Raw genomic sequence first — 27,442 nt, 5'->3', positions numbered from 1 at the left:
GGCGTCCCTGTCAAGACTGAGAGACTGGCTTGTCAGAAACGCTTGGCCAGAGAGCCAGGTTGTGTCTTTTTATTAATTTTTTATTTCACCTTTATTTAGCCAGGTGTCTGAGAGGTAAGCTGCAGGGATGAATCTCGTCGCATGATCTGCGAGGTTCAGATCTGTAGGTACATAGCACCACTGTTCTGGACGAGTAGATCTCCTTATCCGATGGACTCAATTGCTGACATAGACGTAGAAACGCCGGGTCTCATTGTAGATGTAGCCTAACACCACCTCGCTGTCTGTGTGGAAGGTTGTATCATCAAGCTCAATGTCTATTTCTGAGGAGAAGAGCTCAGGCCAACTCGACTGCCAAGACTGCTGCGCAGAGTTCCAACCTTGGAATCGTGTGTTCTAGGCGTGGCGTCAGTTTTGCTTTATCCATAACAAAGCCCATGTGACTCAATCCTTTGACGCCCGTCACTTTGAGGAAGGCAACTGTGGCTATTGCCTTTGTGGATGAATATGCATAGTTCTCTTTGTCTCGCTTCTGAGGGTGAGACATTAGTGTAGGCCCTAGGTATATGGAGGTTACATAGCTCTTTCAAAGACTCTCTCCATGCAACCCATTGCTCCTCCATTTCTGGAGGCAGGGGGGAGTCCCATTCGCCATTGGCCATTGTGAGCTCCCTGACAATAGACATGCCTTGAATGGTGACAGGGGCCACAAATCCCAGTGGGTCGTACAGACTGTTCAGAGTTGATAGCACTCCTCGGCGTGTGAAGGGCTTCTCATCTTTGGCTACCTTGAAGGTGAAAGTGTCGGTCCTGAGGTCCCAGTTGAGACCCAAGCTGCGCTGCATAGGCAGAGTGTCTCACCCTATGTCGAGATCTTTCAAGAAATAGAAAACATAGACTTTCCCACCCGAGTCACACCCTGACCTAACCAAACATAGAGAATAAAAATGATCTCTAAGGTCAGGGCGTGACAGTACCCCCCCCCCCCCCCCCCCCCCCCCCCCCTAGGTGCGGACTCTGTCTGCAAACTTGAACCTATAGGGGAGGGTCCTGGTGGGCATCTACTCTCGGTGGGGGCTCCGGTGTGGGACGCAGACCCCGCTCCACTTGAGGAGATCGTCGCCGGGACCTCCGGACCGTAGATCGTCGCTGCAGGCTCTTGACTGGGGACCGTCGCTGGAGGCTCCGGACTGGGGACTGTCGCTGGAGCATCCGGACTGGGGACAGTCGCTGGAGGCTCCGGACTGGGGAGCGTCGCTGCAGGCTCCGGACTGGGGACTGTCGCTGGAGCATCCGGACTGGGGACAGTCGCTGGAGGCTCCGGACTGGGGACCGTCGCTGCAGGCTCCGGACCGGGGACCGTCGCTGCAGGCTCCGTGCCATGGATCGTCGCTGCAGGCTCCGGGCCATGGATCTTCACTGGAGGCTCCATGCCATGGATCATCACTGGAGGCTTCGTGCCATGGATCATCACTGGAGGCTTCGTGCCATGGATCATCACTGGAGGCTTCGAGCCATGGATCATCACTGGAGGCTCTATGCCATGGATCATCACTGGAGGCTCCGTCCCATGGATCGTCACTGCAGGCTCCGTGCCATGGATCGTCACTGCAGGCTTCGTGCCATGGATCGTCACAGCAGGCTCCGGGCCATGGATCATCACTGGAGGCTTCGTGCCATGGATCATCACTGGAGGCTTCGTGCCATGGATCATCACTGGAGGCTTCGGGCCATAGATCATCACTGGAGGCTTCGTGCCATGGATCATCACTGGAGGCTTCGGGCCATGGATCATCACTGGAGGCTTCGGGCCATGGATCATCACTGGAGGCTTCGGGCCATGGATCATCACTGGAGGCTTCGGGCCATGGATCATCACTGGAGGCTTCGTACGCGGAGCCGGAACAGGTCTCACCGGACTGAGGAGACGTACTGGAAGCCTGGTACATGGAGCTGCCACAACGCGTCCTGGCTGGATACCCACTTTAGCTCGGTGAGTGTGGAGAGCTGGCACAGGACGCACTGGGCTAAGAAAGCGCACTGGAGGCATAGTGCGTAGAGCCGGCGCAGGATATACTGGGCCGTGGAGGCGCACTGGAGGTCTGGAGCGTAGAGCTGGCACAACGCGTCCTGGCTGAATACCCCCTGTAGCACGGCAAGTGCGGGGAGCTGGCAGAGGCCGCACAGGGTTGTGCTGGCGAACTGGGGACACCGTGCGTAGAGCTGGCGCAGGATATCCTGTGCTGAAGAGACGCACCGGAGACCAGGAGCACTGAGCCAGCACAATCCATCCTGGCTGAATGCCCACTCTAGCACAGCAAATGTGGGGAGCTAGCACAGAGCGCACCGGGCTGTGAATGCACACTGGAGACACAGTGCGCATCACCGCATAACACGTTGCCTGACCGGTCACTCGCTCCCCACGGTAAGCATGGGGAGTTGGCTCAGGTCTAAACCCTGAATCCGCCAATCTCCCCGTATGCCACCCCCCCAATTTTGGGGGGGAGCTGCCTCTAGGGCTTCCGTCGATGACTTAACTCCTCGTATCGTCGCCGTTCCTCTCTCGCTGCCTCCATCTGCTCCCTTGGACGGCGATACTCCCCAGCCCGCGTCCAGGGTCCTTCTCCATCCAGGATTTCCTCCCATGTCCACGCTGCTTGGTCCATTTTTGGTGGGATCTTCTGTTACGGCTCTCGTCGAAAGGAGTGGACCAAAGCGCAGCGTGGAAAGTGGTCATGATTATTATTTTTTTTAAACACTCAAACAAAATAACCAAAGTGAAAACGAAAGCGCACAGTTCTGTCAGGTACAGACACGAAACAGAAAACAAGATCCCACAAAACCCAAAAGGAAAATGACAACTTATATGTGATCCCCAATCAGAGACAACGATAGACAGCTGCCTCTGATTGGGAACCACACACAGCCAAAAACAAAGAAATAGAAAACATAGACTTTCCCACCCGAGTCACACCCTGACCTAACCAAACATAGAGAATAAAAAGGTTCTCTAAGGTCAGGGCGTGACAACTGCGTTCATAACACACAGGCGGCTGTTCAGGTACAAATGCATTACCATTCAGATTCAGCTCTAAGCCCAGCTGTTTCCAGAATATTATGACTCTTCTCCTGGCAGGCATTCCTTGAGTGTCAATCTATCTGGATGATATAGTGGTGCACAGTGCATCACAGACAGAGCACGATTCTCGCTTGCAGCAGGTGTTTCGTCAACTCTTTGAGAACAGGGCCAGACTCAACACTGGAAAGTGTGTGTTCGGGGTGTCAGACATTGAGTACCTAGGATACAGGCTCTCCAGCCAAGGCAGCATTGCATGTGGGCGTGCGAGCGCTGGCACTTATACGACAGCACTGCTGGCCACACAGGGCTCCGGACACAAGCCTCTATGGCTTTTCAGATGGGCAGACCGTCTGAACCAGTACAATTTCAATCTTGAGTTCACCCCGGGACGCCATCATTTTGTGGCTGACCTGCTGTCACAGGGCGATCTCACCTGCATCAATGGTGTGCATGGCAACAGAGGTGGATGCAACAGAGGGGGACGACGACAACTGGGTCCACATGCTAAATGGCCCACTAGAAGCTAGTCACAATGCAGGAACTCATTGGCATCACAGGCATCACAGGATGACAAGCTGCTCACAAGGCTTTGCACCTACATCAGGGAAGGATGGCCTGCTATGGTGGACGGAGACCTACTGCCATTCTACAGAGTGAGCGATGAGCTCTCATGCTTGGAGGAAGCGTGCATTGCCAGAGGACATCGCATACTGATTCCAGAGGTCCTGAAAGCGTGAGTGCTTCGCATGGCACATGAGGGGTACCTGGGCATCGTTAAGGTGAAGCAACGATGCAGGGACACGGTCTGGTGGAAAAATATTGACAGAGACATTGAGTCCCTTGTGAAGGACTGCACAGTATGAGAGTGGGAAATCGGACAGACCCACTCCAGCACCCCTGACACCAGTGGAATGGCCAAAGGCTCCCTGGGATCACCTGGAGGAGGATATCTGTGGAGAGTTGCATGGGGCCCCAGCACATTCAAGATACCTACTGGTCATTCATGACTTGCATTCAAAATGGGCAGAAGTCATGCCGTTGTCCTCTACCACCTCAGAGATGATCATCCAAACACTGGATAAGATGTTCTGTCAGTGGGGGTTGCCCAGCACCATTACGACAGACAATGGCCCCCAGTCTGTCTCGAATGATCTGTCTGTGTACCTTGAAAAGTAATCCATCAATTACATCCGGATGGCTGTGTACCAGGACAGGACCCTGAAGGAAGGAATATGGGCCAATTTGGCTGAGGGATGACCTTTTGATGTGGCTCTGTGCCTTACACTACTCCACATCAACGCTACCAAGCACTTCACAACTGGGGTGTCTCCTGCCTCCCTGATGATTGGCAAGGAACTGAAACTCCCTTTGGACTGCCTCTGCCCAAAACAAAAGAACAAACCTGCTGCAGCAAGGAAAGCCTATGTTGGAGCGGCACAGCAATGGATGAAACAACTTTATGACACAGCTCACAGAGTGAAACAACCAAGCCTGAAGGCCCAGGACTGGGTGAGGATCAGGACTGACAACCGTCGGAACAAGCTCTCCTCATTTTGGTCCAAGCCCCTGAGAGTGGAACGACAGCTCGGGCCTGCAACATTACAACTTCAGGATGGATCCCGCTGGCATGCAAATCACCTCAGAAAGGTCCATTCGCCTGTGGGGGATCCTTTCCTGACCCGTCTGTCCACAACTCACCATGGGCAGGAGCAAGGTCAAGGGGCTCATGCACCTCCACCCCTACACCAGGCTCAGTTCAGGGCCCTTCCACCAGTCAGGCCTCAAATGCCTGCACTTCCCCTGCCGACAGCCGTACCTCTGAACACTGGGAGATCCCAACGGGTTATAGCTCCTCCTTCGTTGCTTAAAGACTATGTCAACTAGAGCGGGGAGGGTTAGGGGGGGGGGATGTTGTGTTCAGTAATATGGTGTCGTAGCTCAGTTGAGTATTGAATACTGTTGCTTTAAGAATGTATCAGTTACGTTGTGCGTGAATGGAGGTGTGAGGATTGGATGAGTGAGTTTTGTACGAGTTGCTAACATGTTGATCTGAAGTAAAGACGTTCAATTTAATTGCACAACAATCCTCCGTATATTTGTAACAGTAACGTCTGGAGGAAACCTGGCACCATCCCTACGGTGAAGCATGGTGGTGGCAGCATCATGCTGTGGGGATGTTTTTCAGCAGCAGGGACTGGGAGACTAGTCAGGATCGAGGGAAAGATGAATGGAGCAAAGTACAAAGAGATCCTTGATAAAATCCTGCTACAGAGCACTTAGGACCTCAGACTTGGGAAAGGTTCACCTTCCAACAGGACAATGACCCTAAGCACACAGTCAAGACAATGCAGGAGTGGCTTCGAGACAAGTCTCTGAATGTCCTTGAGTGGCCCAGCCAGAGAATGGACTTGAACCCGATCGAACATCTCTGGAGAGACCTGAAAATAGCTGTGCAGCGATGCTCCCCATCCAACCTGACAGAGCTTGAGAGGATCTGCAGAGAAGAATGGGAGAAACTCCCCAAATACAGGTGTGCAAAGCTTGTAGCATCATACCCAAGAAGACTCAAGGCTGTAATCGCTGCCAAAGGTGCTTCCACAAAGTACTGAGTAAATGCGTTTTTCAATGATGTTAAAGGTAATTATGATGCAACTATGATGGTGCAACGATATGGATTACAATTATCATCATGAATAGACACTCAACCATGCAAATTGGCGGGGTTATTATTTATTTGGACATCACACATTATAGTCTTACTCTAATACAGACATCGTCCACACTCTCACTAAATCACATCCAATATCATACACATCGACTTACTCAAGTTTATTACACACATAATATCTTATCTCAATTTTCTAACATCTGTTGTGGCATTGGCTCACAGGCAAACAGGCAAGGGAATAAAACATTTTCCGACTGTAATTCATGCCCTGAACCAGGAAGATTCTAACTTCCTGAATAAGGAAATATCTCTTGAAGAAATTCGAGAAACAATTAAATCTCTAAAGAGTGGCAAGACCCCGGGCCCAGATGGATACCTTGGTGAATTATATAAAACATTCAGCAACATGCTCTCTCCCTACCTGCACAAAATGTTGGTTCAGGCCAATGAGGATGGAGCTCTCCCATCTACTTTGGATGAAGCATTCATTACAGATATACATAAGAAGGGTAAAGATCCAGAAGAGGTAGGGTCATACAGACCATTGTTCTGTATGTCTTGTTTTGTAATATTTGTTTTGTACCCAGAACTCTGGGTCTTGTTGTTTCTGTCTGCTCTTTTATGTTTAGATAAGAATTGTATACCTGTCTTTTATACCTATACACCATTCTTGTGTGTGTTCAATAAAAATGAAGAATGATCTAGCCACCGAAATTCTACACCTGCATTGCTTGCTGTTTGAGTTTTTAGGCTGGGTTTCTGTACAGCACTTTGAGATATCAGCTGATGTAAGAAGGGCTTTAAAATACATTTGATTTGATTTGTTTTGATCTAATGTAATCTATTACAAAATAAAGCAAACTGGATGGACTATGGAGAAAAATGCACAAAATTCTTCCTGAATCTCCAACACAGGAACGCTAACAAAAGTAATTTGCAGAAACTCGTTACTGATGAAGGAGTCATCTATGATTCTCCAAATTATATTTTAAAAGAGGAAGCTAAATATTTTAAGCAGATGTTCTCTTTTCCATCTCATCCTCTCCCACTGAATGAAGATTACGGTAAAGAATTCTTTCCAAATAATAAAAAAAATGGAAAATTAACTAATGTACAGAAAGTTAAGTGCGAAGGCCAAATTACAGAGGAAGAACTTTGAGGCTATTAAATCCTTTCAGTCTGGAAAAACCCCAGGTCTTGATGGCATACCGGTAGAGGTATATCATGTCACGCCTGCTCCCGCTCTTCCCCCTGGCGCTCGAGGGCTCCAGGCTGACCTGCATCACGCACTCCTGCCATCATCTATTACGCACACCTGCCTTCCCTCGTCACGCGCATCAGCGATATTGGACTCACCTGGACTCACCTGTTTATTACCTCCCCTATATTTGTCAGTTCCCCTGCTGTTGCATTAATTGTAATTTTTCTGTGTTACCCGTGTGCTGACGCTGTTCCTGTCTCGTTCCATGTCCGTTCCATATTAAATGTTTGACTCCCCGTACCTGCTTCGCCTCTCCAGCGTCATCCCTGTGACATATCAAGCCCTTTTTGATATACTAAAAGCTCCATTGTTAGATTGTTTTAACTACTCCTATAGAAATGGTAGTCTGTCAGGTACTCAGCAGGAAGGTCTGATTTCACTATTACTAAAACAAGACCCAGATGGCAAATATAAAGATCCAGTCTATCTAAAAAACTGGAGGCCCCTTACACTTCAATGTGGTGATGCAAAAAAACTTGCGAAATGCATAGCACTCAGAATTAAAAGAGTTTACCAGGTATTGTTCATCCTGATCAGACTGTTTTTTTACATGGACGATACATTGGAGATAATATACAACAACTACTAGAAAAAAATAGAACATCATGAAACATCTAAGAAGCCAGGCCTGGTATTTATAGCGGATTTTGAAAAGGCATTTGATAAAGTAAGACTGGATTTTATTTATAAATGCCTGTTTTTTTTTTAATTTCGGTGATTCTCTTATACAATGGGTAAAAGTAATGTATAGCAACCCCAGGTGTAAAATAGGAAATAACAGATACTTCTCAGAGAGTTTTGAATTGTCAAGAGGAGTTAACCTGTTTGGCGTGCAAGCCCGACGTCGGTACACTTATGACAACAGCCAGCTCAAAGTGCAGGGCGCGAAATTCAAAATATATATTTTTTTAAATATTTAACTTTCACACATTAACAAGTCCAAGACACCAGATGAAAGGTACACATCTTGTGAATCAAGCCAACATGTCCGATTTTTAAAATGTTTTACAGGGAAGACACAATATGTAAATCTATTAGCTAACCACGTTAGCAAAAGACACCACTATTTTTACTCCATCAGTTTTTTACTACATCAGTAGCTATCACAAATTCGACCAAATAAAGATATAAATAGCCACTAACCAAGAAACAACTTCATCAGATGACAGTCTGATAACATATTTATTGTATAGCATATGTTTTGTTAGAAAAATGTGCATATTTCAGGTATAAATCATAGTTTACATTGCAGCTACAGTCAGAAATTGCACCGAAAGCAGACAGAAAAATTACAGACACCAACGCCAAATAACTAAATACTCATCATAAAACATTTCTGAAAAATACATAGTGTACAGCAATTGAAAGACAGGCATCTTGTGATTCCAGACAATATTTCCGATTTATCAAGTGTTTTACAGCGAAAACACAATATAGCGTTATATTAGCTTAGCACAATAGCAAACATAACAACAGCATTGATTCAAGGCAAAAATAACTATAACGTATAAACCACCAAAATATATGAATTGTTTCACTAACCTTCTCAGAATTCCTCAGATGACAGTCCTGTAACATCATATTACACAATGCATATAGAGTTTGTTCGAAAATGTGCATATTTAGCGGCACAAATCGTGCTTAGACAATGAGAATAGTGTCCATAACGTCAAGCAATCTGTCCGGCGCCATCTTGTAAAGGCACCTTTTCTTATCGAATACTATTCATAAACTTGACTAAAAAAATACAGGTTGGACAGCAATTGAAAGACAAATTAGTTCTTAATGCAATCGCTGAATTACATTTTTAAAATTAACCTTACTGCGCAATACAGGCTGCGATAACGCAAGGCTACACTGCAGGAAATGGCGTCTTATGCATTTGACATTTTTCAACAGAACAATGAATTATCAGCATAAATAGTTCTTACTTTTAGATGAACTCCCATCAGAATCTTGGGAAATGTGTCCTTTGTCCAAAAGAATCGTTGCTAGGTTGGAGAACGTCGTCTTCAACGTTGCAATTAGCAGTAAACAATAGCCATGTGGGCCAGAGATACCCAACTTCCTAAAACGTCACGAAAATAAATACCCGAAAATCGCAATATACTGACATAAACTGATATAATTCGGTTTAAAATAACAACATTACGATGTCTTCAACACCTATATCGAATAAAAACAGAGCCGGATATATCTAGGAGCTAATACGGGAGCTTCTAAAATGACATGCCAAGACCCTTCCTGCGTCAGAGCGAAGAGTGGAAAGATGGGACACTTCGGTTCCAAGCAATTTATAACCTTTGGGACCTACGTAGAAACTCCATTTCAACTCTCCCTATTCGCTGACACCCAGTGGAAGGCGTATGCAGTGCATCTCAACCAATAGAGGACAGGCAAATTAACAGGTCTCAGAACAGCCAGCAAAATTCTGCATTCTGACATACACATAGGAAAATTGCTCTAAGTCGAGTTCTGTTTCACCCACAGATATAATTCAAACGGTTTTAGAAACTAGAGAGTGTTTTCTATCCAATAGTAATAATAATATGCATATTGTACGAGCAAGAATTGAGTACGAGGCCTTTTTGAAATGGGCACCTTTTATCTGGCTACTCAATACTGCCCCTTGAGCCCAAAGAGGTTAAACAAGGGTGTCCGCTGTCACCATATCTAATCGTTATGGACATCGAAATGCTAGCTATTAAACTCAGATCCGATAACAACATTATAGGATTAGAAATCCAAGGCTTAAAAACAAAGGTGTCCATGTATGCCGATGACTCAAGGTTTATATTAAGTCCGTAAGCTAGATCCCTGCAATGTCTCATTGAAGATCTAAATAACTTTTCTAGACTCTCTGGGCTAAAACCTAATTATGATAACTGTACAATATTAGGTATTGGATCTTTAAAAAATACAACTTTTACATTACCCTGCAGTTTACCTATACAATGGGCTGACGGTGAAGTAGACATACTTGGTATTCATATCACAAAATATATAAATAAGCTCTCCACAATGAATTTCAATAGAAAACATGGCAAAAAAAAAGACAAGTTCCTGCAACCATGGAGAGGTAAATACCTGTCTATTTATGGAAAAATTGCCCTGATTAACTCCTTAGTCATATTTCAGTTTACTCACTTACTTATGGCGCTGCCTACTCCTGATGATTCGTTTTTCAAATCATATGAGCAAAGAATATTTAGCTTTATCTGGGACGCTAAACCAGACAAAATAAAGCGTGCCTATCAATATAATGAATATGAATTGGGTGGGTTGAGATTATTAAAAGTAAAAGCACTAAACCTCTCTCTAAAAGCTTCACTTATTCAAAAGTTTTACTTGAGCCCTAAATGGTTCTCAAGTAGATTACTAAGAAAAGCTCATCCATTGATTAAAAATCTGCCTTTTTGCCGTTGTGCAGATTGCCATGTCTCATTTTAGATTAATTGAAAATGATACTTTTTTCCAAGTATCTCTCTTTTTCAAACAAGCATTGCAGAGCTGGCTACAATTTCAATTTCATCCCCCTGAAAAGATAGAACAAATATTACAACAAATATTATGGCTGAACTCAAATGTGCTGGTTGATAAAATACCTGTATTTATGGGAAAGATGTTTGAAAAATGGTATTTTGTTTTTAAATTATATTGTAAATTGGAATGGTAGAGTTATGTCTTTCATGGAGTTATCAGAATTGTACGGAAAGGCCTGCTCAATCCAAGAGTACAACCAATTGATTACAGCATTGCCCCAAAAATGGAGGAGGCAGGTGGCAGCTGGAGGAGGTAGGGAACTGGTCTGTCTGACCAATATAAAGGATCAAAACTGGTGGAGGAATAAAAATAGCATAAATAGGAAAGTATACCAGTTTCATTTGTGGACCAGTATGTTGACAACTGTGCCATACAGATTGCAAAATAGTTTGGAAGAGATTTTTGATGTACCGATTCCATGGTACAGGGTGTATGAGTTGATATATAAAACGATGTAAGATTCAAGACTTTGTGCTTTTCAGCTAAAATTATTATATAGAATTCTTGCCACCAACAAAATGTTGAATATTTGGGGCATAAAATCATCGAAGCTCTGCAGATTTTGTTGTGAGGATACAGAATCAATAGACCTTTTATTTTGGTATTGCCCTCAGGTAGCCTGTTTCTGGTCTCAGGTTCAGGAATTGCTGAAAATGCATAACATTGATCTAAAATTGACCCTAGAAATAGTACTGTTAGGAGATCTGGAGAGAACGGGTCAGTCAAATACTAATATACTAATACTCTTAGTAAAAGTATTTATCTTCAACTCGTAATCTATGGATTATATTCGATTAGATAGATTGAAATTGTACATTAAACATCACAGCATAGTTGAAAGATATATGTTGCGTAGAAATCCGAAGAGGGTGGCCAGGAGAGATAGGTGGGATGGGCTGAGGGATGCTGAGGGTTGGGTTGTGGAATAGGAGACAAGTGGGAGTGGAGTTGCTGGGCGGGAGATAGAATGATGGTCAAAGATAAAGTATCAAAAATAAAGTCAAAATAAAACATAATAAAAAGTAAGTTTGAATGACACTGAGGGGCAGTGTTTTTACAGCTTATGCCGGTTTGCCTGAGGCTGATGTCGTGCAGGTGTTTGTACACATGCATATACACACACTCTCATTCAAATACACACATACACGGACACACACATATGTAAATAGTGCCAGACATGCACTCAAACATATACAGTTGGCCTTGCTGTTATGATTTTAGTTGTCCTTGATGTCCTTTGTTTTTTTTGCATTGTTGTTTTCTATTTTCTTTTGTACTTTTATTTGTTCTCATGATTGTTGGGGGGGTGGGGAATGAATTTTATTTCTTTTTTTTCTTTTTTTCTTGGGGGGGTGACTGTGGGAGAGGTCTCGGATGGTTGATTGACAGCTATGGGGAACTGTGGGGGGGGATCTTGGAGGGTTCACGTCCCGTTTTTCTTTTTTTGGTCTTGTGGGAGATCTGTCGACGTGCCCTTGAGCAGGGCATTGACCCTGGATGCTTCTGTGTAATCTATGGATTGTGGATTGTGTGTCGCTCTTTTGGATGACTGGTGTGGTGTAGTTGTTGAGCGGTTTTACTGCAAGTATATTATATGTTTTGTATATTCAATAAAAAAATATACATATAATGTTGAAAAATATATATATAATTATCATAATAATAAGTACTGAGTAAAGGGTCTGGATACTTATGTAAATGTGATATTTCAACATTTTTTTTTTTATAAATTAGCAAGCATTTCTAAAAAACAGTTTTGCTTTGTCATTATGGAGTATTGTGTGTGTAACGGTTGTTCTCCTCCTTTTCATCCGAAAAGGAGGAGTAGTGATGGAACCAAGGCGCAGCGGGTTGTGAACACATAATTTATTTAAAGACAAGACGAAAAAACACGAACTTCACTATAACTAACAAAACAACAAACGGAGTAGACAGACCTGGACGACGAACTTACATAAACACGAAGAACGCACGAACAGGGAAAATAGACTACACAAAATGACGATGTACAAAAACAAACCGAACAGTCCCGTATGGTGCGACAAACACTGACACAGGAGACAACCACCCACAACGAACACTGTGAAACAACCTACCTAAATATGACTCTCAATTAGAGGAACGCAAAACACCTGCCTCTAATTAAGAGCCATACCAGGCAACCCTTAAACCAACATAGAAACAGAAAACATAGAATGCCCACCCAAACTCACGTCCTGACCAACTAACACATACAACAAACTAACAGAAATAGGTCAGGAACGTGACATAACCCCCCCCTTAAGGTGCGAACTCCGGGCGCACCAGCACAAAGTCTAGGGGAGGGTCTGGGTGGGCATCTGACCACGGTGGTGGCTCAGGCTCAGGGCGAGGTCCCCACCCCACCATAGTCAATCCCAGCTTACATCTCCCCCTACAAATGACCACCCTCATATTACACCCACTTAATCCTTTGGGTAACATCGAGACAAGGGGCAGCACCGGGATAGAGGGATAGCTCAGGACAGAGGGATAGCTCAGGACAGAGGGATAGCTCAGGATAGAGAGGTAGCTCATGATAGAGGGGCAACTCCGGACTGAAAGGCAGCTCCGGACAGAGAGACAGCTCTGGACTGAGGGGCAGTTCTGGATAAATAGCCGCTCTGGGCTGAGGGACAGCTCATGACTGGCTGACGGCTCTGGACGCTCATGGCTGGCTGACGGCTCTGGACGCTCATGGCTGGCTGACGGCTCTGGACGCTCATGGCTGGCTGACGGCTCTGGACGCTCATGGCTCACTGACGGCTCTGGCAGATCCTGTCTGGTTGGCGGCTCTGGCAGATCCTGTCTGGTTGGCGGCTCTGGCAGATCCTGTCTGGTTGGCGGCCCTGGCAGATCCTGTCTGGTTGGCGGCCCTGGCAGATCCTGTCTGGTTGGCGGCTCTGGCAGATCCTGACTGACGAATGGCTCTAGCGGCTCCTGACTGACTAACGGCTCTGACGGCTCGAGACAGACGGGCGGCTCTAATGGCTCGGGACAGACGGATGGCTCAGACGGCGCTGGGGAGACGGATGGCTCAGACGGCGCTGGGGAGACGGATGGCTCAGATGGCGCTGGGGAGACGGATGGCTCAGATGGCGCTGGGGAGACGGATGGCTCAGATGGCGCTGCGGAGACGGATGGCTCAGATGGCGCTGCGGAGACGGATGGCTCAGATGGCGCTGCGGAGACGGATGGCTCAGACTGATCCTGTCTGGCGGAAGGCTTTGGCTGCTCCTGTCTGGCGGAAGGCTCTGTAGGCTCATGGCAGACGGGCAGTTCATGCGGCGCTTGGCAGACGGACAGTTCAGGCGCCGTTGGGCAGACGGCAGACTCTGGCCGGCTGAGACGCACTGTAGGCCTGGTGCGTGGTGCCGGAACTGGAGGCACCGGACTGGAGACACGCACTTCAAGCCTAATGCGGGGAGCAGGGACAGGGCACACTGGACTCTCAAAACATACTATATGCCTGGTGCGTGGTACCGGCACTGGTGGCACCGGGCTGAGTGCACGCACATCAGGACGAGTACGGGGAGAAGGAACAGTGTGTACAGGGCTCTGGAGACGCACAGGTGGCTTAGTGCGTGGTGCCGGAACTGGAGGCACCGGACTGGAGACACGCACCATAGAGAGAGTGCGTGGAGGAGGAACAGGGCTCTGGAAACGCACTGGAAGCCTGGTGCGTGGTGTAGGCACTGGTGGTACTGGGCTGGGGCGGGGAGGTAGCGCCGGAAATACCGGACCGTGCAGGCGTATTGGCTCCCTTGAGCACTGAGCCTGCCCAACCTTACCTGGCTGAATGCTCCCCGTCGCCCGACCAGTGCGGGGAGGTGGAATAACCCGCACCGGGCTATGTAGGCGAACCGGGGACACCATGCGTAAGGCTGGTGCCATGTAAGCCGGCCCAAGGAGACGTACTGGTGGCCAGATATGTAGAGCCGGCTTCATGGCACTTGGCTCAATGCTCAATCTAGCCCTACCAGTGCGGGGAGGTGGAATAACCCGCACTGGGCTATGCACACATACAGGAGACACCGTGCGCTCTACTGCGTAACACGGTGTCTGCCCGTACTCCCGCTCTCCACGGTTAGCCTGGTAAGTGGGCGCAGGTCTCCTACCTGCCCTTGGCCCACTACCTCTTAGCCCCCCCCCAAGAAATTTTTGGGTAGTACTCACGGGCTTTTCGGGCTTCCGTGCAAGACGCGTCCCTTCATAACGCCGGTTCCCTTCTCCGATTGCCTCTGCTCTCCTCAGTGCCTCCAGCTGTTCCCATGGGAGGCGATCCCTTCCAGCCAGGATCTCCTCCCATGTGTAGCAACCTTTACCGTCTAATACATCCTCCCAAGTCCATTCCTCCTTCTTGCGCTGTCCCTTCCTCTGATTACACCGCTGCTTGATTCTGGATTGGTGGGTGGTTCTGTAACGGTTGTTCTCCTCCTTTTCATCCGAAAAGGAGGAGTAGTGATGGAACCAAGGCGCAGCGGGTTGTGAACACATAATTTATTTAAAGACAAGACGAAAAAACACGAACTTCACTATAACTAACAAAACAACAAACGGAGTAGACAGACCTGGACGACGAACTTACATAAACACGAAGAACGCACGAACAGGGAAAATAGACTACACAAAATGACGATGTACAAAAACAAACCGAACAGTCCCGTATGGTGCGACAAACACTGACACAGGAGACAACCACCCACAACGAACACTGTGAAACAACCTACCTAAATATGACTCTCAATTAGAGGAACGCAAAACACCTGCCTCTAATTAAGAGCCATACCAGGCAACCCTTAAACCAACATAGAAACAGAAAACATAGAATGCCCACCCAAACTCACGTCCTGACCAACTAACACATACAACAAACTAACAGAAATAGGTCAGGAACGTGACATAGTGTAGATAGATTTTTATTTTTATTTATTTATTTAACCTTTATTTAACTCGGCAAGTCAGTTAAGAACAAATTCTTATTTACAATGACGGCCTACCAAAAGGCAAAAGGCCTCCTGCGGGGACGGGGGCTGAGATTTAAAAATAAAAATAAATTAAATGCAAATATAGGATAAAACACACATCACAACAAGAGAGACAACACAACACCACATAAAGAGAGACCTAAGACAACAACATAGCACGGCAGTGTCGTGTCTCTGACTTCTTTAATGTGATGACAAGCTATTTTATCAAATCGATTACCTAACATTTGATTGATTATGTGATTGAATAAAACCATGAAACAATTAACTTGTTAATAACCTGGGGCACCACGATAGAGTTCGTTTATATAGAGCGGCTATCTCCCGAATCTACTCTTTTATACCAATAGCAGTCAATCATGAATTATTCTTTATCTTCTATTAGTCTCATCTGAACATCGTTCTTGGTTATCTGCATGAACCCTAGCATAACTTATGAATCAGCGGTATACAAATTGGCTTAATTATTTAATTACTAACTAATCAAATCACAGAAACACATAACAAACAAAGAGTAGATATTGGTTACTAACAATGATAGGAAAGTCCCTAGTGGGCTAAGCCGATATGACAGTTTGGTAGACAAAAGGGAAGGGGTGGGACTGAGAAAGATCGGGAAAGACAAAATGGTTCATTACACACACTCAATATTTATATTAATTGAAATGGTTGTTAGAATGAATACTTCAGAGTACCCTTTCGGAAATGTAGAATGGATGTTTCGGCGGTTGTCTGTATTCTCGTCCTAGGTTTACATAATTTCTAGCTGCAGACTAGTAATTTGTGTCTAAGATTTGCTCTTATTCTGTAGGGATCGATAGTCTCAGAGTTTAACAATTTCCAGCCGTGTAGCCAATGCTCCACGGGGAATAGTCTTGTCCTTTGGTAGAGTTGTAGTTTCAACCACTTCACACACCAGCGTCACCCGGCATGATTTGGTCTCAGAAATTCAACCATTTGCAACCTCAGCTCACGCTGTGCCCAGTTTGCCTAGTCTGATGTGAATTTCATCAGGAGTGGGTTTTATACGTAACAATAGAAAAGGGCGGTCCATCACGCCTAATGTGATGTCTGGGCTCACAGGGGTGTGGCCACTGACTAGTTAATCTTTATATGAAAATCCATACTCTCATTTAGAAGGTTAATATCACATTACATATTTTCACAAATAGTTTCATGTTTAATCACATACTTTTCACAATGTTTAGATGTAAACCTGACAGCTGGGAAATGTACACTTTAAGAGATACCATTATGTGTGTTTCCTGTCCTTGAGATCATCAAATGAAACACACTCGTCATAACTGTTCCTTAAGTGTCCACGGACTATTCCCACATTCTCAAAAGTAGCAATATTGTTTAATTCTCCCATTTTAAGGATTAGGAGTTTGGCCAAGTCTGTTCTGGGAGACTCTCTCCCTCAATACTGCATGGTAGTTTCTACCCAGTACTTACGACCTGAGGTAATAAACCTGGGTTAGGAGAGAGAGTGAGAGAGGGGGGGAGCCATGATCTACACCCAGAAAGGGCCAAGTCATGACAGCAGCTTCACATAACAACCCAGCATGGTAGCAACACAACATGACAACAACATGGTAGCAAAACAAAACATGGCAGCAGCACAGGTTACAAACATTATTGGGCACAGACAACAGCACAAAGTGCAAGAAGGTAGAGACAACAATACATCACGCAAATCAGCCACAACTGTCAGTAGGAGTGTCCATGATTGAGTCTTTGAATGAAGAGATTGAGATAAAACTGTCCAGTTTGAGTGTTTGTTGCAGCTTGTTCCAGTCGCTAGAGGAAAATAAACAATGTAATCAATTTTAGAATAAGGCTTTAACGTAACAAAATGTGGAAAAAGTCAAGGGATCTGAATACTTTCCGAATGCACTGTATGTCAATCTTGATTAGCTAATGGGCTTTCATGGTTTTGCTGGAGTTTCATATTATTAGTTCAGCACAAGACGACCCACCTCACCTCTCCCGCCAAATTCCAAACCAAAGAAGCACTGAAGATGAGAGATTTGTTTTCATATGGCCAGCAGCTAGCAAGCCTTCTTTTGTTATTTAAAAAAGTTCAGGGCGCAAAATGTTATCAGCAAGAAAAATAAGGAAGATGTCTGCCATTTATTGCCTCTTGGACAAAGGAATATGGATTTGAACGGTCTGTTTGCGCTCTCTCTTGTAAAACTGTTATTTGTCGGACATCAAGTGTACAGCGTCATTTTGGAAAAGCAAAGAAGTGTGTTTACAAATCTACATGCAGTCAAAAATCAAGCTACAGAGGGGAGCTACAAAGATGCGCTGTACATTCCTAAACATGGAAAACCACTTACTAATGGGGAATATATCAAGGAGGCTTTCCTCAGTAGTTCGCAGGCTTTATTTGATGGATTGCCTAACAAAGACACAATCATCTCAAAGATAAAAGACATGCCTGTATCTGCCAGAACTGTTGAAAGGCGCGTTACCGAGATGGTTGAAAATGTCAAGGAGCAGCAAACTGTAGCGTTAAAAGATGCACCTGTGTTTAGTATGGCTCTTGATGAGAGTGTGGATGTGAATGACATTCCACGTCTGGCAGTTGTTGCAAGATACTGTGACTCAGAGCAGGTATGTGAGGAGCCGCTTTGTCTATAAGATACTGTGACTCAGAGCAGGTACGCGAGGAGCTGCTTTGTCTATAAGGTACTGTGACTCAGAGCAGGTACGTGAGGAGCTGCTTTGTCTATAAGATACTGTTACTCAGAGCAGGTACGTGAGGAGCTGCTTTGTCTATAAGATACTGTGACTCAGAGCAGGTACGTGAGGAGCTGCTTTGTCTATAAGATACTGTGACTCAGAGCAGGTACGTGAGGAGCTGCTTTGTCTATAAGATACTGTGACTCAGAGCAGGTATGTGAGGAGCTGCTTTGTCGATAAGATACTGTGACTCAGAGCAGGTACGTGAGGAGCTGCTTTGTCTATAAGATACTGTGACTCAGAGCAGGTACGTGAGGAGCTGCTTTGTCTATAAGATACTGTGACTGAGAGCAGGTACGTGAGGAGCTGCTTTGTCTATAAGATACTGTGACTCAGAGCAGGTATGTGAGGAGCTGCTTTGTCGATAAGATACTGTGACTCAGAGCAGGTAAGTGAGGAGCTGCTTTGTCGATAAGATACTGTGACTCAGAGCAGGTACGTGAGGAGCTGCTTTGTCGATAAGATACTGTGACTCAGAGCAGGTACATGAGGAGCTTCTTTGTCTATAAGATACTGTTACTCAGAGCAGGTACGTGAGAAGCTGCTTTGTCTATAAGATACTGTGACTCAGTGCAGGTACGTGAGGAGTTGCTTTGTCTATAAGATACTGTTACTCAGAGCAGGTACGTGAGGAGCTGCTTTGTCTATAAGATACTGTGACTCAGAGCAGGTACGTGAGGAGCTGCTTTGTCTATAAGATACTGTGATTCAGAGCAGGTACGTGAGGAGCTGGTTTGTCTATAAGATACTGTGACTCAGAGCAGGTACGTGAGCAGCTGCTTTGTGTATAAGATACTGTGACTCAGAGCAGGTACGTGAGGAGCTGCTTTGTCTATAATATACTGTGACTCAGAGCAGGTACGTGAGGAGCTGCTTTGTCTATAAGATACTGTTACTCAGAGCAGGTACGTGAGGAGTTGCTTTGTCTATAAGATACTGTGACTCAGAGCAGGTACGTGAGGAGCTGCTTTGTCTATAAGATACTGTGATTCAGAGCAGGTACGTGAGGAGCTGCTTTGTCTATAAGATACTGTGACTCAGAGCAGGTACGTGAGGAGTTGCTTTGTCTATAAGATACTGTTACTCAGAGCAGGTACGTGAGGAGCTGCTTTGTCTATAAGATACTGTGATTCAGAGCAGGTACGTGAGCAGCTGCTTTGTCTATAAGATACTGTGACTCAGAGCAGGTACGTGAGCAGCTGCTTTGTGTATAAGATACTGTGACTCAGAGCAGGTACGTGAGCAGCTGCTTTGTGTATAAGATACTGTGACTCAGAGCAGGTACGTGAGGAGCTGCTTTGTCTATAAGATACTGTGACTCAGAGCAGGTACGTGAGGAACTGCTTTGTCTATAAGATACTGTGACTCAGAGCAGGTACGTGAGGAGCTGCTTTGTCTATAAGATACTGTGATTCAGAGCAGGTACGTGAGGAGCTGCTTTGTCTATAAGATACTGTGACTCAGAGCAGGTACGTGAGGAGCTGCTTTGTCTATAAGATACTGTGACTCAGAGCAGGTACGTGAGGAGCTGCTTTGTCTATAAGATACTGTGACTCAGAGCAGGTACGTGAGGAGCTGCTTTGTCGATAAGATACTGTGACTCAGAGCAGATACGTGAGGAGTTGCTTTGTCTATAAGATACTGTGACTCAGAGCAGGTACGTGAGGAGCTGCTTTGTCTATAAGATACTGTGATTCAGAGCAGGTACGTGAGGAGCTGCTTTGTCTATAAGATACTGTGACTCAGAGCAGGTACGTGAGGAGTTGCTTTGTCTATAAGATACTGTTACTCAGAGCAGGTACGTGAGGAGCTGCTTTGTCTATAAGATACTGTGATTCAGAGCAGGTACGTGAGCAGCTGCTTTGTCTATAAGATACTGTGACTCAGAGCAGGTACGTGAGCAGCTGCTTTGTGTATAAGATACTGTGACTCAGAGCAGGTACGTGAGCAGCTGCTTTGTGTATAAGATACTGTGACTCAGAGCAGGTACGTGAGGAGCTGCTTTGTCTATAAGATACTGTGACTCAGAGCAGGTACGTGAGGAACTGCTTTGTCTATAAGATACTGTGACTCAGAGCAGGTACGTGAGGAGCTGCTTTGTCTATAAGATACTGTTACTCAGAGCAGGTACGTGAGGAGCTGCTTTATCTATAAGATACTGTGACTCAGAGCAGGTACGTGAGGAGCTGCTTTGTCTATAAGATACTGTGATTCAGAGCAGGTACGTGAGGAGCTGCTTTGTCTATAAGATACTGTGACTCAGAGCAGGTACGTGAGGAGCTGCTTTGTCTATAAGATACTGTGACTCAGAGCAGGTACGTGAGGAGCTGCTTTGTCTATAAGATACTGTGACTCAGAGCAGGTACGTGAGGAGCTGCTTTGTCTATAAGATACTGTGACTCAGAGCAGGTACGTGAGGAGCTGCTTTGTCGATAAGATACTGTGACTCAGAGCAGGTACGTGAGGAGCTGCTTTGTCTATAAGATACTGTGACTCAGAGCAGGTATGTGAGGAGCTGCTTTGTCGATAAGATACTGTGACTCAGAGCAGGTAAGTGAGGAGCTGCTTTGTCGATAAGATACTGTGACTCAGAGCAGGTACGTGAGGAGCTGCTTTGTCGATAAGATACTGTGACTCAGAGCAGGTACATGAGGAGCTTCTTTGTCTATAAGATACTGTTACTCAGAGCAGGTACGTGAGGAGCTGCTTTGTCTATAAGATACTGTGACTCAGAGCAGGTACGTGAGGAGCTGCTTTGTCTATAATATACTGTGACTCAGAGCAGGTACGTGAGGAGCTGCTTTGTCTATAAGATACTGTTACTCAGAGCAGGTACGTGGGGAGCTGCTTTGTCTATAAGATACTGTGACTCAGAGCAGGTACGTGGGGAGCTGCTTTGTCTATAAGATACTGTGACTCAGAGCAGGTACGTGAGGAGCTGCTTTGTCTATAAGATACTGTGACTCAGAGCAGGTATGTGAGGAGCTGCTTTGTCGATAAGATACTGTGACTCAGAGCAGATACGTGAGGAGCTGCTTTGTCTATAAGATACTGTGACTCAGAGCAGGTATGTGAGGAGCTGCTTTGTCGATAAGATACTGTGACTCAGAGCAGGTAAGTGAGGAGCTGCTTTGTCGATAAGATACTGTGACTCAGAGCAGGTACGTGAGGAGCTGCTTTGTCGATAAGATACTGTGACTCAGAGCAGGTACATGAGGAGCTTCTTTGTCTATAAGATACTGTTACTCAGAGCAGGTACGTGAGGAGCTGCTTTGTCTATAAGATACTGTGACTCAGAGCGGGTACGTGAGGAGCTGCTTTGTCTATAAGATACTGTGACTCAGAGCAGGTACGTGAGGAGTTGCTTTGTCTATAAGATACTGTTACTCAGAGCAGGTACGTGAGGAGCTGCTTTGTCTATAATATACTGTGACTCAGAGCAGGTACGTGAGGAGCTGCTTTGTCTATAATATACTGTGACTCAGAGCAGGTACGTGAGGAGCTGCTTTGTCTATAAGATACTGTTACTCAGAGCAGGTACGTGAGGAGCTGCTTTGTCTATAAGATACTGTGACTCAGAGCAGGTACGTGAGCAGCTGCTTTGTCTATAAGATACTTTGACTCAGAGCAGGTACGTGAGCAGCTGCTTTGTGTATAAGATACTGTGACTCAGAGCAGGTACGTGAGCAGCTGCTTTGTGTATAAGATACTGTGACTCAGAGCAGGTACGTGAGGAGCTGCTTTGTCTATAAGATACTGTGACTCAGAGCAGGTACGTGAGGAACTGCTTTGTCTATAAGATACTGTGACTCAGAGCAGGTACGTGAGGAGCTGCTTTGTCTATAAGATACTGTTACTCAGAGCAGGTACGTGAGGAGCTGCTTTGTCTATAAGATACTGTTACTCAGAGCAGGTACGTGAGGAGCTGCTTTATCTATAAGATACTGTGACTCAGAGCAGGTACGTGAGGAGCTGCTTTGTCTATAAGATACTGTGATTCAGAGCAGGTACGTGAGGAGCTGCTTTGTCTATAAGATACTGTGACTCAGAGCAGGTACGTGAGGAGTTGCTTTGTCTATAAGATACTGTTACTCAGAGCAGGTACGTGAGGAGCTGCTTTGTCTATAAGATACTGTGATTCAGAGCAGGTACGTGAGCAGCTGCTTTGTCTATAAGATACTGTGACTCAGAGCAGGTATGTGAGCAGCTGCTTTGTGTATAAGATACTGTGACTCAGAGCAGGTACGTGAGCAGCTGCTTTGTGTATAAGATACTGTGACTCAGAGCAGGTACGTGAGGAGCTGCTTTGTCTATAAGATACTGTGACTCAGAGCAGGTACGTGAGGAACTGCTTTGTCTATAAGATACTGTGACTCAGAGCAGGTACGTGAGGAGCTGCTTTGTCTATAAGATACTGTTACTCAGAGCAGGTACGTGAGGAGCTGCTTTATCTATAAGATACTGTGACTCAGAGCAGGTACGTGAGGAGCTGCTTTGTCTATAAGATACTGTGATTCAGAGCAGGTACGTGAGGAGCTGCTTTGTCTATAAGATACTGTGACTCAGAGCAGGTACGTGAGGAGCTGCTTTGTCTATAAGATACTGTGACTCAGAGCAGGTACGTGAGGAGCTGCTTTGTCTATAAGATACTGTGACTCAGAGCAGGTACGTGAGGAGCTGCTTTGTCTATAAGATACTGTGACTCAGAGCAGGTATGTGAGGAGCTGCTTTGTCGATAAGATACTGTGACTCAGAGCAGGTAAGTGAGGAGCTGCTTTGTCGATAAGATACTGTGACTCAGAGCAGGTACGTGAGGAGCTGCTTTGTCGATAAGATACTGTGACTCAGAGCAGGTACATGAGGAGCTTCTTTGTCTATAAGATACTGTTACTCAGAGCAGGTACGTGAGGAGCTGCTTTGTCTATAAGATACTGTGACTCAGAGCAGGTACGTGAGGAGCTGCTTTGTCTATAATATACTGTGACTCAGAGCAGGTACGTGAGGAGCTGCTTTGTCTATAAGATACTGTTACTCAGAGCAGGTACGTGGGGAGCTGCTTTGTCTATAAGATACTGTGACTCAGAGCAGGTACGTGGGGAGCTGCTTTGTCTATAAGATACTGTGACTCAGAGCAGGTACGTGAGGAGCTGCTTTGTCTATAAGATACTGTGACTCAGAGCAGGTATGTGAGGAGCTGCTTTGTCGATAAGATACTGTGACTCAGAGCAGGTACGTGAGGAGCTGCTTTGTCTATAAGATACTGTGACTCAGAGCAGGTATGTGAGGAGCTGCTTTGTCGATAAGATACTGTGACTCAGAGCAGGTAAGTGAGGAGCTGCTTTGTCGATAAGATACTGTGACTCAGAGCAGGTACGTGAGGAGCTGCTTTGTCGATAAGATACTGTGACTCAGAGCAGGTACATGAGGAGCTTCTTTGTCTATAAGATACTGTTACTCAGAGCAGGTACGTGAGGAGCTGCTTTGTCTATAAGATACTGTGACTCAGAGCGGGTACGTGAGGAGCTGCTTTGTCTATAAGATACTGTGACTCAGAGCAGGTACGTGAGGAGTTGCTTTGTCTATAAGATACTGTTACTCAGAGCAGGTACGTGAGGAGCTGCTTTGTCTATAAGATACTGTGATTCAGAGCAGGTACGTGAGCAGCTGCTTTGTCTATAAGATACTGTGACTCAGAGCAGGTACGTGAGGAGCTGCTTTGTCTATAAGATACTGTGACTCAGAGCAGGTACGTGAGGAGCTGCTTTGTCTATAATATACTGTGACTCAGAGCAGGTACGTGAGGAGCTGCTTTGTCTATAAGATACTGTTACTCAGAGCAGGTACGTGAGGAGTTGCTTTGTCTATAAGATACTGTGACTCAGAGCAGGTACGTGAGGAACTGCTTTGTCTATAAGATACTGTGACTCAGAGCAGGTACGTGAGGAGCTGCTTTGTCTATAAGATACTGTTACTCAGAGCAGGTACGTGAGGAGCTGCTTTGTCTATAAGATACTGTTACTCAGAGCAGGTACGTGAGGAGCTGCTTTATCTATAAGATACTGTGACTCAGAGCAGGTACGTGAGGAGCTGCTTTGTCTATAAGATACTGTTACTCAGAGCAGGTACGTGAGGAGCTGCTTTGTCTATAAGATACTGTTACTCAGAGCAGGTAAGTGAGGAGCTGCTTTATCTATAAGATACTGTGACTCAGAGCAGGTACGTGAGGAGCTGCTTTGTCTATAAGATACTGTGATTCAGAGCAGGTACGTGAGGAGCTGCTTTGTCTATAAGATACTGTGACTCAGAGCAGGTACGTGGGGAGCTGCTTTGTCTATAAGATACTGTGACTCAGAGCAGGTACGTGAGGAGCTGCTTTGTCTATAAGATACTGTGACTCAGAGCAGGTACGTGAGGAGCTGCTTTGTCTATAAGATACTGTTACTCAGAGCAGGTACGTGAGGAGTTGCTTTGTCTATAAGATACTGTGACTCAGAGCAGGTACGTGAGGAACTGCTTTGTCTATAAGATACTGTGACTCAGAGCAGGTACGTGAGGAGCTGCTTTGTCTATAAGATACTGTTACTCAGAGCAGGTACGTGAGGAGCTGCTTTGTCTATAAGATACTGTTACTCAGAGCAGGTACGTGAGGAGTTGCTTTGTCTATAAGATACTGTGACTCAGAGCAGGTACGTGAGCAGCTGCTTTGTGTATAAGATACTGTTACTCAGAGCAGGTACGTGAGGAGCTGCTTTGTCTATAAGATACTGTTACTCAGAGCAGGTACGTGAGGAGCTGCTTTGTCTATAAGATACTGTTACTCAGAGCAGGTAAGTGAGGAGCTGCTTTATCTATAAGATACTGTGACTCAGAGCAGGTACGTGAGGAGCTGCTTTGTCTATAAGATACTGTGATTCAGAGCAGGTACGTGAGGAGCTGCTTTGTCTATAAGATACTGTGACTCAGAGCAGGTACGTGAGGAGCTGCTTTGTCTATAAGATACTGTGACTCAGAGCAGGTACGTGAGGAGCTGCTTTGTCTATAAGATACTGTGACTCAGAGCAGGTACGTGAGGAGCTGCTTTGTCTATAAGATACTGTGACTCAGAGCAGGTACGTGAGGCGCTGCTTTGTCTATAAGATACTGTTACTCAGAGCAGGTACGTGAGGAGCTGCTTTATCTATAAGATACTGTGATTCAGAGCAGGTACGTGAGGAGCTGCTTTGTCTATAAGATACTGTGACTCAGAGCAGGTACGTGAGGAGCTGCTTTGTCGATAAGATACTGTGACTCAGAGCAGGTACGTGAGGAGCTGCTTTGTCTATAAGATACTGTGACTCAGAGCAAGTACGTGAGGAGCTGCTTTGTCTATAAGATACTGTGTTTCAGAGCAGGTACGTGAGGAGCTGCTTTGTCCAAAACCCATGCATGCTACTACTAAAGGAGAAGATGTATCAAAAGCCTTCACAGATCATTTTGAGGAGAGAGGTGCCAATATTAAAAACATATTCGCTAATACAACTGAAGGTGCCCCCGCTATGTTTGGGAAACATAAAGGATTCGCAAAGCTGATTGAAGATAAGATTGGCCACCCTATGGTTAAATGTCACTGTACCGTTCACCAAGAGAATCTGTGTTCCAAGATCAAGCCCGTGGTGCTAATGGACAGCACCTCTGTTTAGAGAGCTATGGAATTATTCAGTTTGTGGGCAATTAGATATTCAATAGACACAATTAGTTGTAATGAACATATGAAAATAATAACTGTCACGCAGATTGTTAGAAATGGTAGGATAAATAGACAATTGGCACTCTACACAAAAAAGGTTGCCGACTCCTGCTTTAGGTAGTCTCATGTATTAGTCTTCCCAACCCGGCAGTCATTCTGAATGCAACCCGGCAGTCATTCTGAATGCAACCCGGAAGTCATTCTGAATGCAACCCGGCAGTCATTCTGAATGCAACCCGGCAGTCATTCTGAATGTGGGTGAAGGAAAATTCCAAATGTTGGATATCCCTACTCTGGCTGGATACCAAAAGGAATTACACATCACTTTGCAAGCCAGCTTAATGTGACTTGCAGGCCTGATTTTGCCTGTAAAACATGAGTTTCAGGCCAGTGTATTAGGGTAAAACTAGACCCCCCTTATGAAATATGTGTTGTATTGATTTAAATAATTACATTTTTATGATAACATATTCACTTAGGATCTCATTTGGTGAAGGCCACAGAACTGAAAATAGATGAATGCAATAACCATGTCTCTGTTACAAATACTGTTATGGGTGGTAACTCTACAATTCACTCGAAATGCAAGGCACTCTGGGAAATATGCTAGGCTTTACACTAAGCAGTGTATTAATTGAACACCGAAAAGGACCCGTATAGACTGGACCAGTATTAACTGTAACACTCTCATTGTTTATTTAAAACTGGAGAATGTGCTGTGTATGTAACATGTAAATGAGCAGCAGTGCTCCAATAAGAGGTCTGGGACTAAAACACGTCATATGCATTATGCAAGACTGCTGACAATGTCAATTAGGTGTTTAGGTGGAAAACTTGAGATTGAGTTAGTTGTGTGAAAGGTGAACACCTTAGGGGAGAGAAAGAGAGATGGCTCCTGTTGTGTTGATATGAATATAAAATAGATAGCAATTAGGAAGTGTTCAGAAGGGGGTGGTTAAGGTGAGTAGTAGAGCATTTCAAACACCTGGAAAAAGCTCTATACAAATCCAATCCATTGTTATTTATCTACTTAAGAGCGTAATGATTAGAGGTCGACCGACTATGATTTTTCAACGCCGATACCGATACCGATTATTGGAGGACCAAAAAAAGCCGATACCGATTAATCGGCAGATTTTTAAAATGTATTTGTAATAATGACAATTACAACAATATTGAATGAACACTTATTTTAACTTAATATAATACATCAATAAAATAAATTTAGCCTCAAATAAATAATGAAACATGTTCAATTTGGTTTAAATAATGCAAAAACAAAGTGTTGGAGAAGAAAGTAAAAGTGCAATATGTGCCATGTAAGAAAGCTAACGTTTAAGTTCCTTGCTCAGAACATGAGAACATATGAAAGCTGGTGGTTCCTTTTAACATGAGTCTTCAATATTCCCAG

General features: G+C 45.2%; 1 protein-coding gene across 1 annotated transcript in view; it reads right to left on the bottom strand.

The window, feature by feature from the left end:
- Window positions 1–216: 216 nt before the first annotated feature.
- The window catches only part of LOC120044802, a 59,046-nt gene continuing 31,820 nt past the window's right edge, over window positions 217–27,442 (bottom strand). The window contains exons 3-4 of the mRNA XM_038989475.1: window positions 689–839; window positions 217–323 (exon numbers count right to left, since the gene is read on the bottom strand). Coding sequence (XP_038845403.1) covers window positions 217–323; window positions 689–839 — 258 coding nt within the window. The remainder of the gene's footprint in view (window positions 324–688; window positions 840–27,442) is intronic.

Source organism: Salvelinus namaycush, chromosome 3 (assembly GCF_016432855.1).
Source record: "Salvelinus namaycush isolate Seneca chromosome 3, SaNama_1.0, whole genome shotgun sequence".
Lineage (NCBI taxonomy): Eukaryota > Metazoa > Chordata > Actinopteri > Salmoniformes > Salmonidae > Salvelinus > Salvelinus namaycush.
The sequence above is the reverse complement of the archived record's forward strand: the minus strand, read 5'-3'. Positions and strand labels throughout refer to the sequence as shown.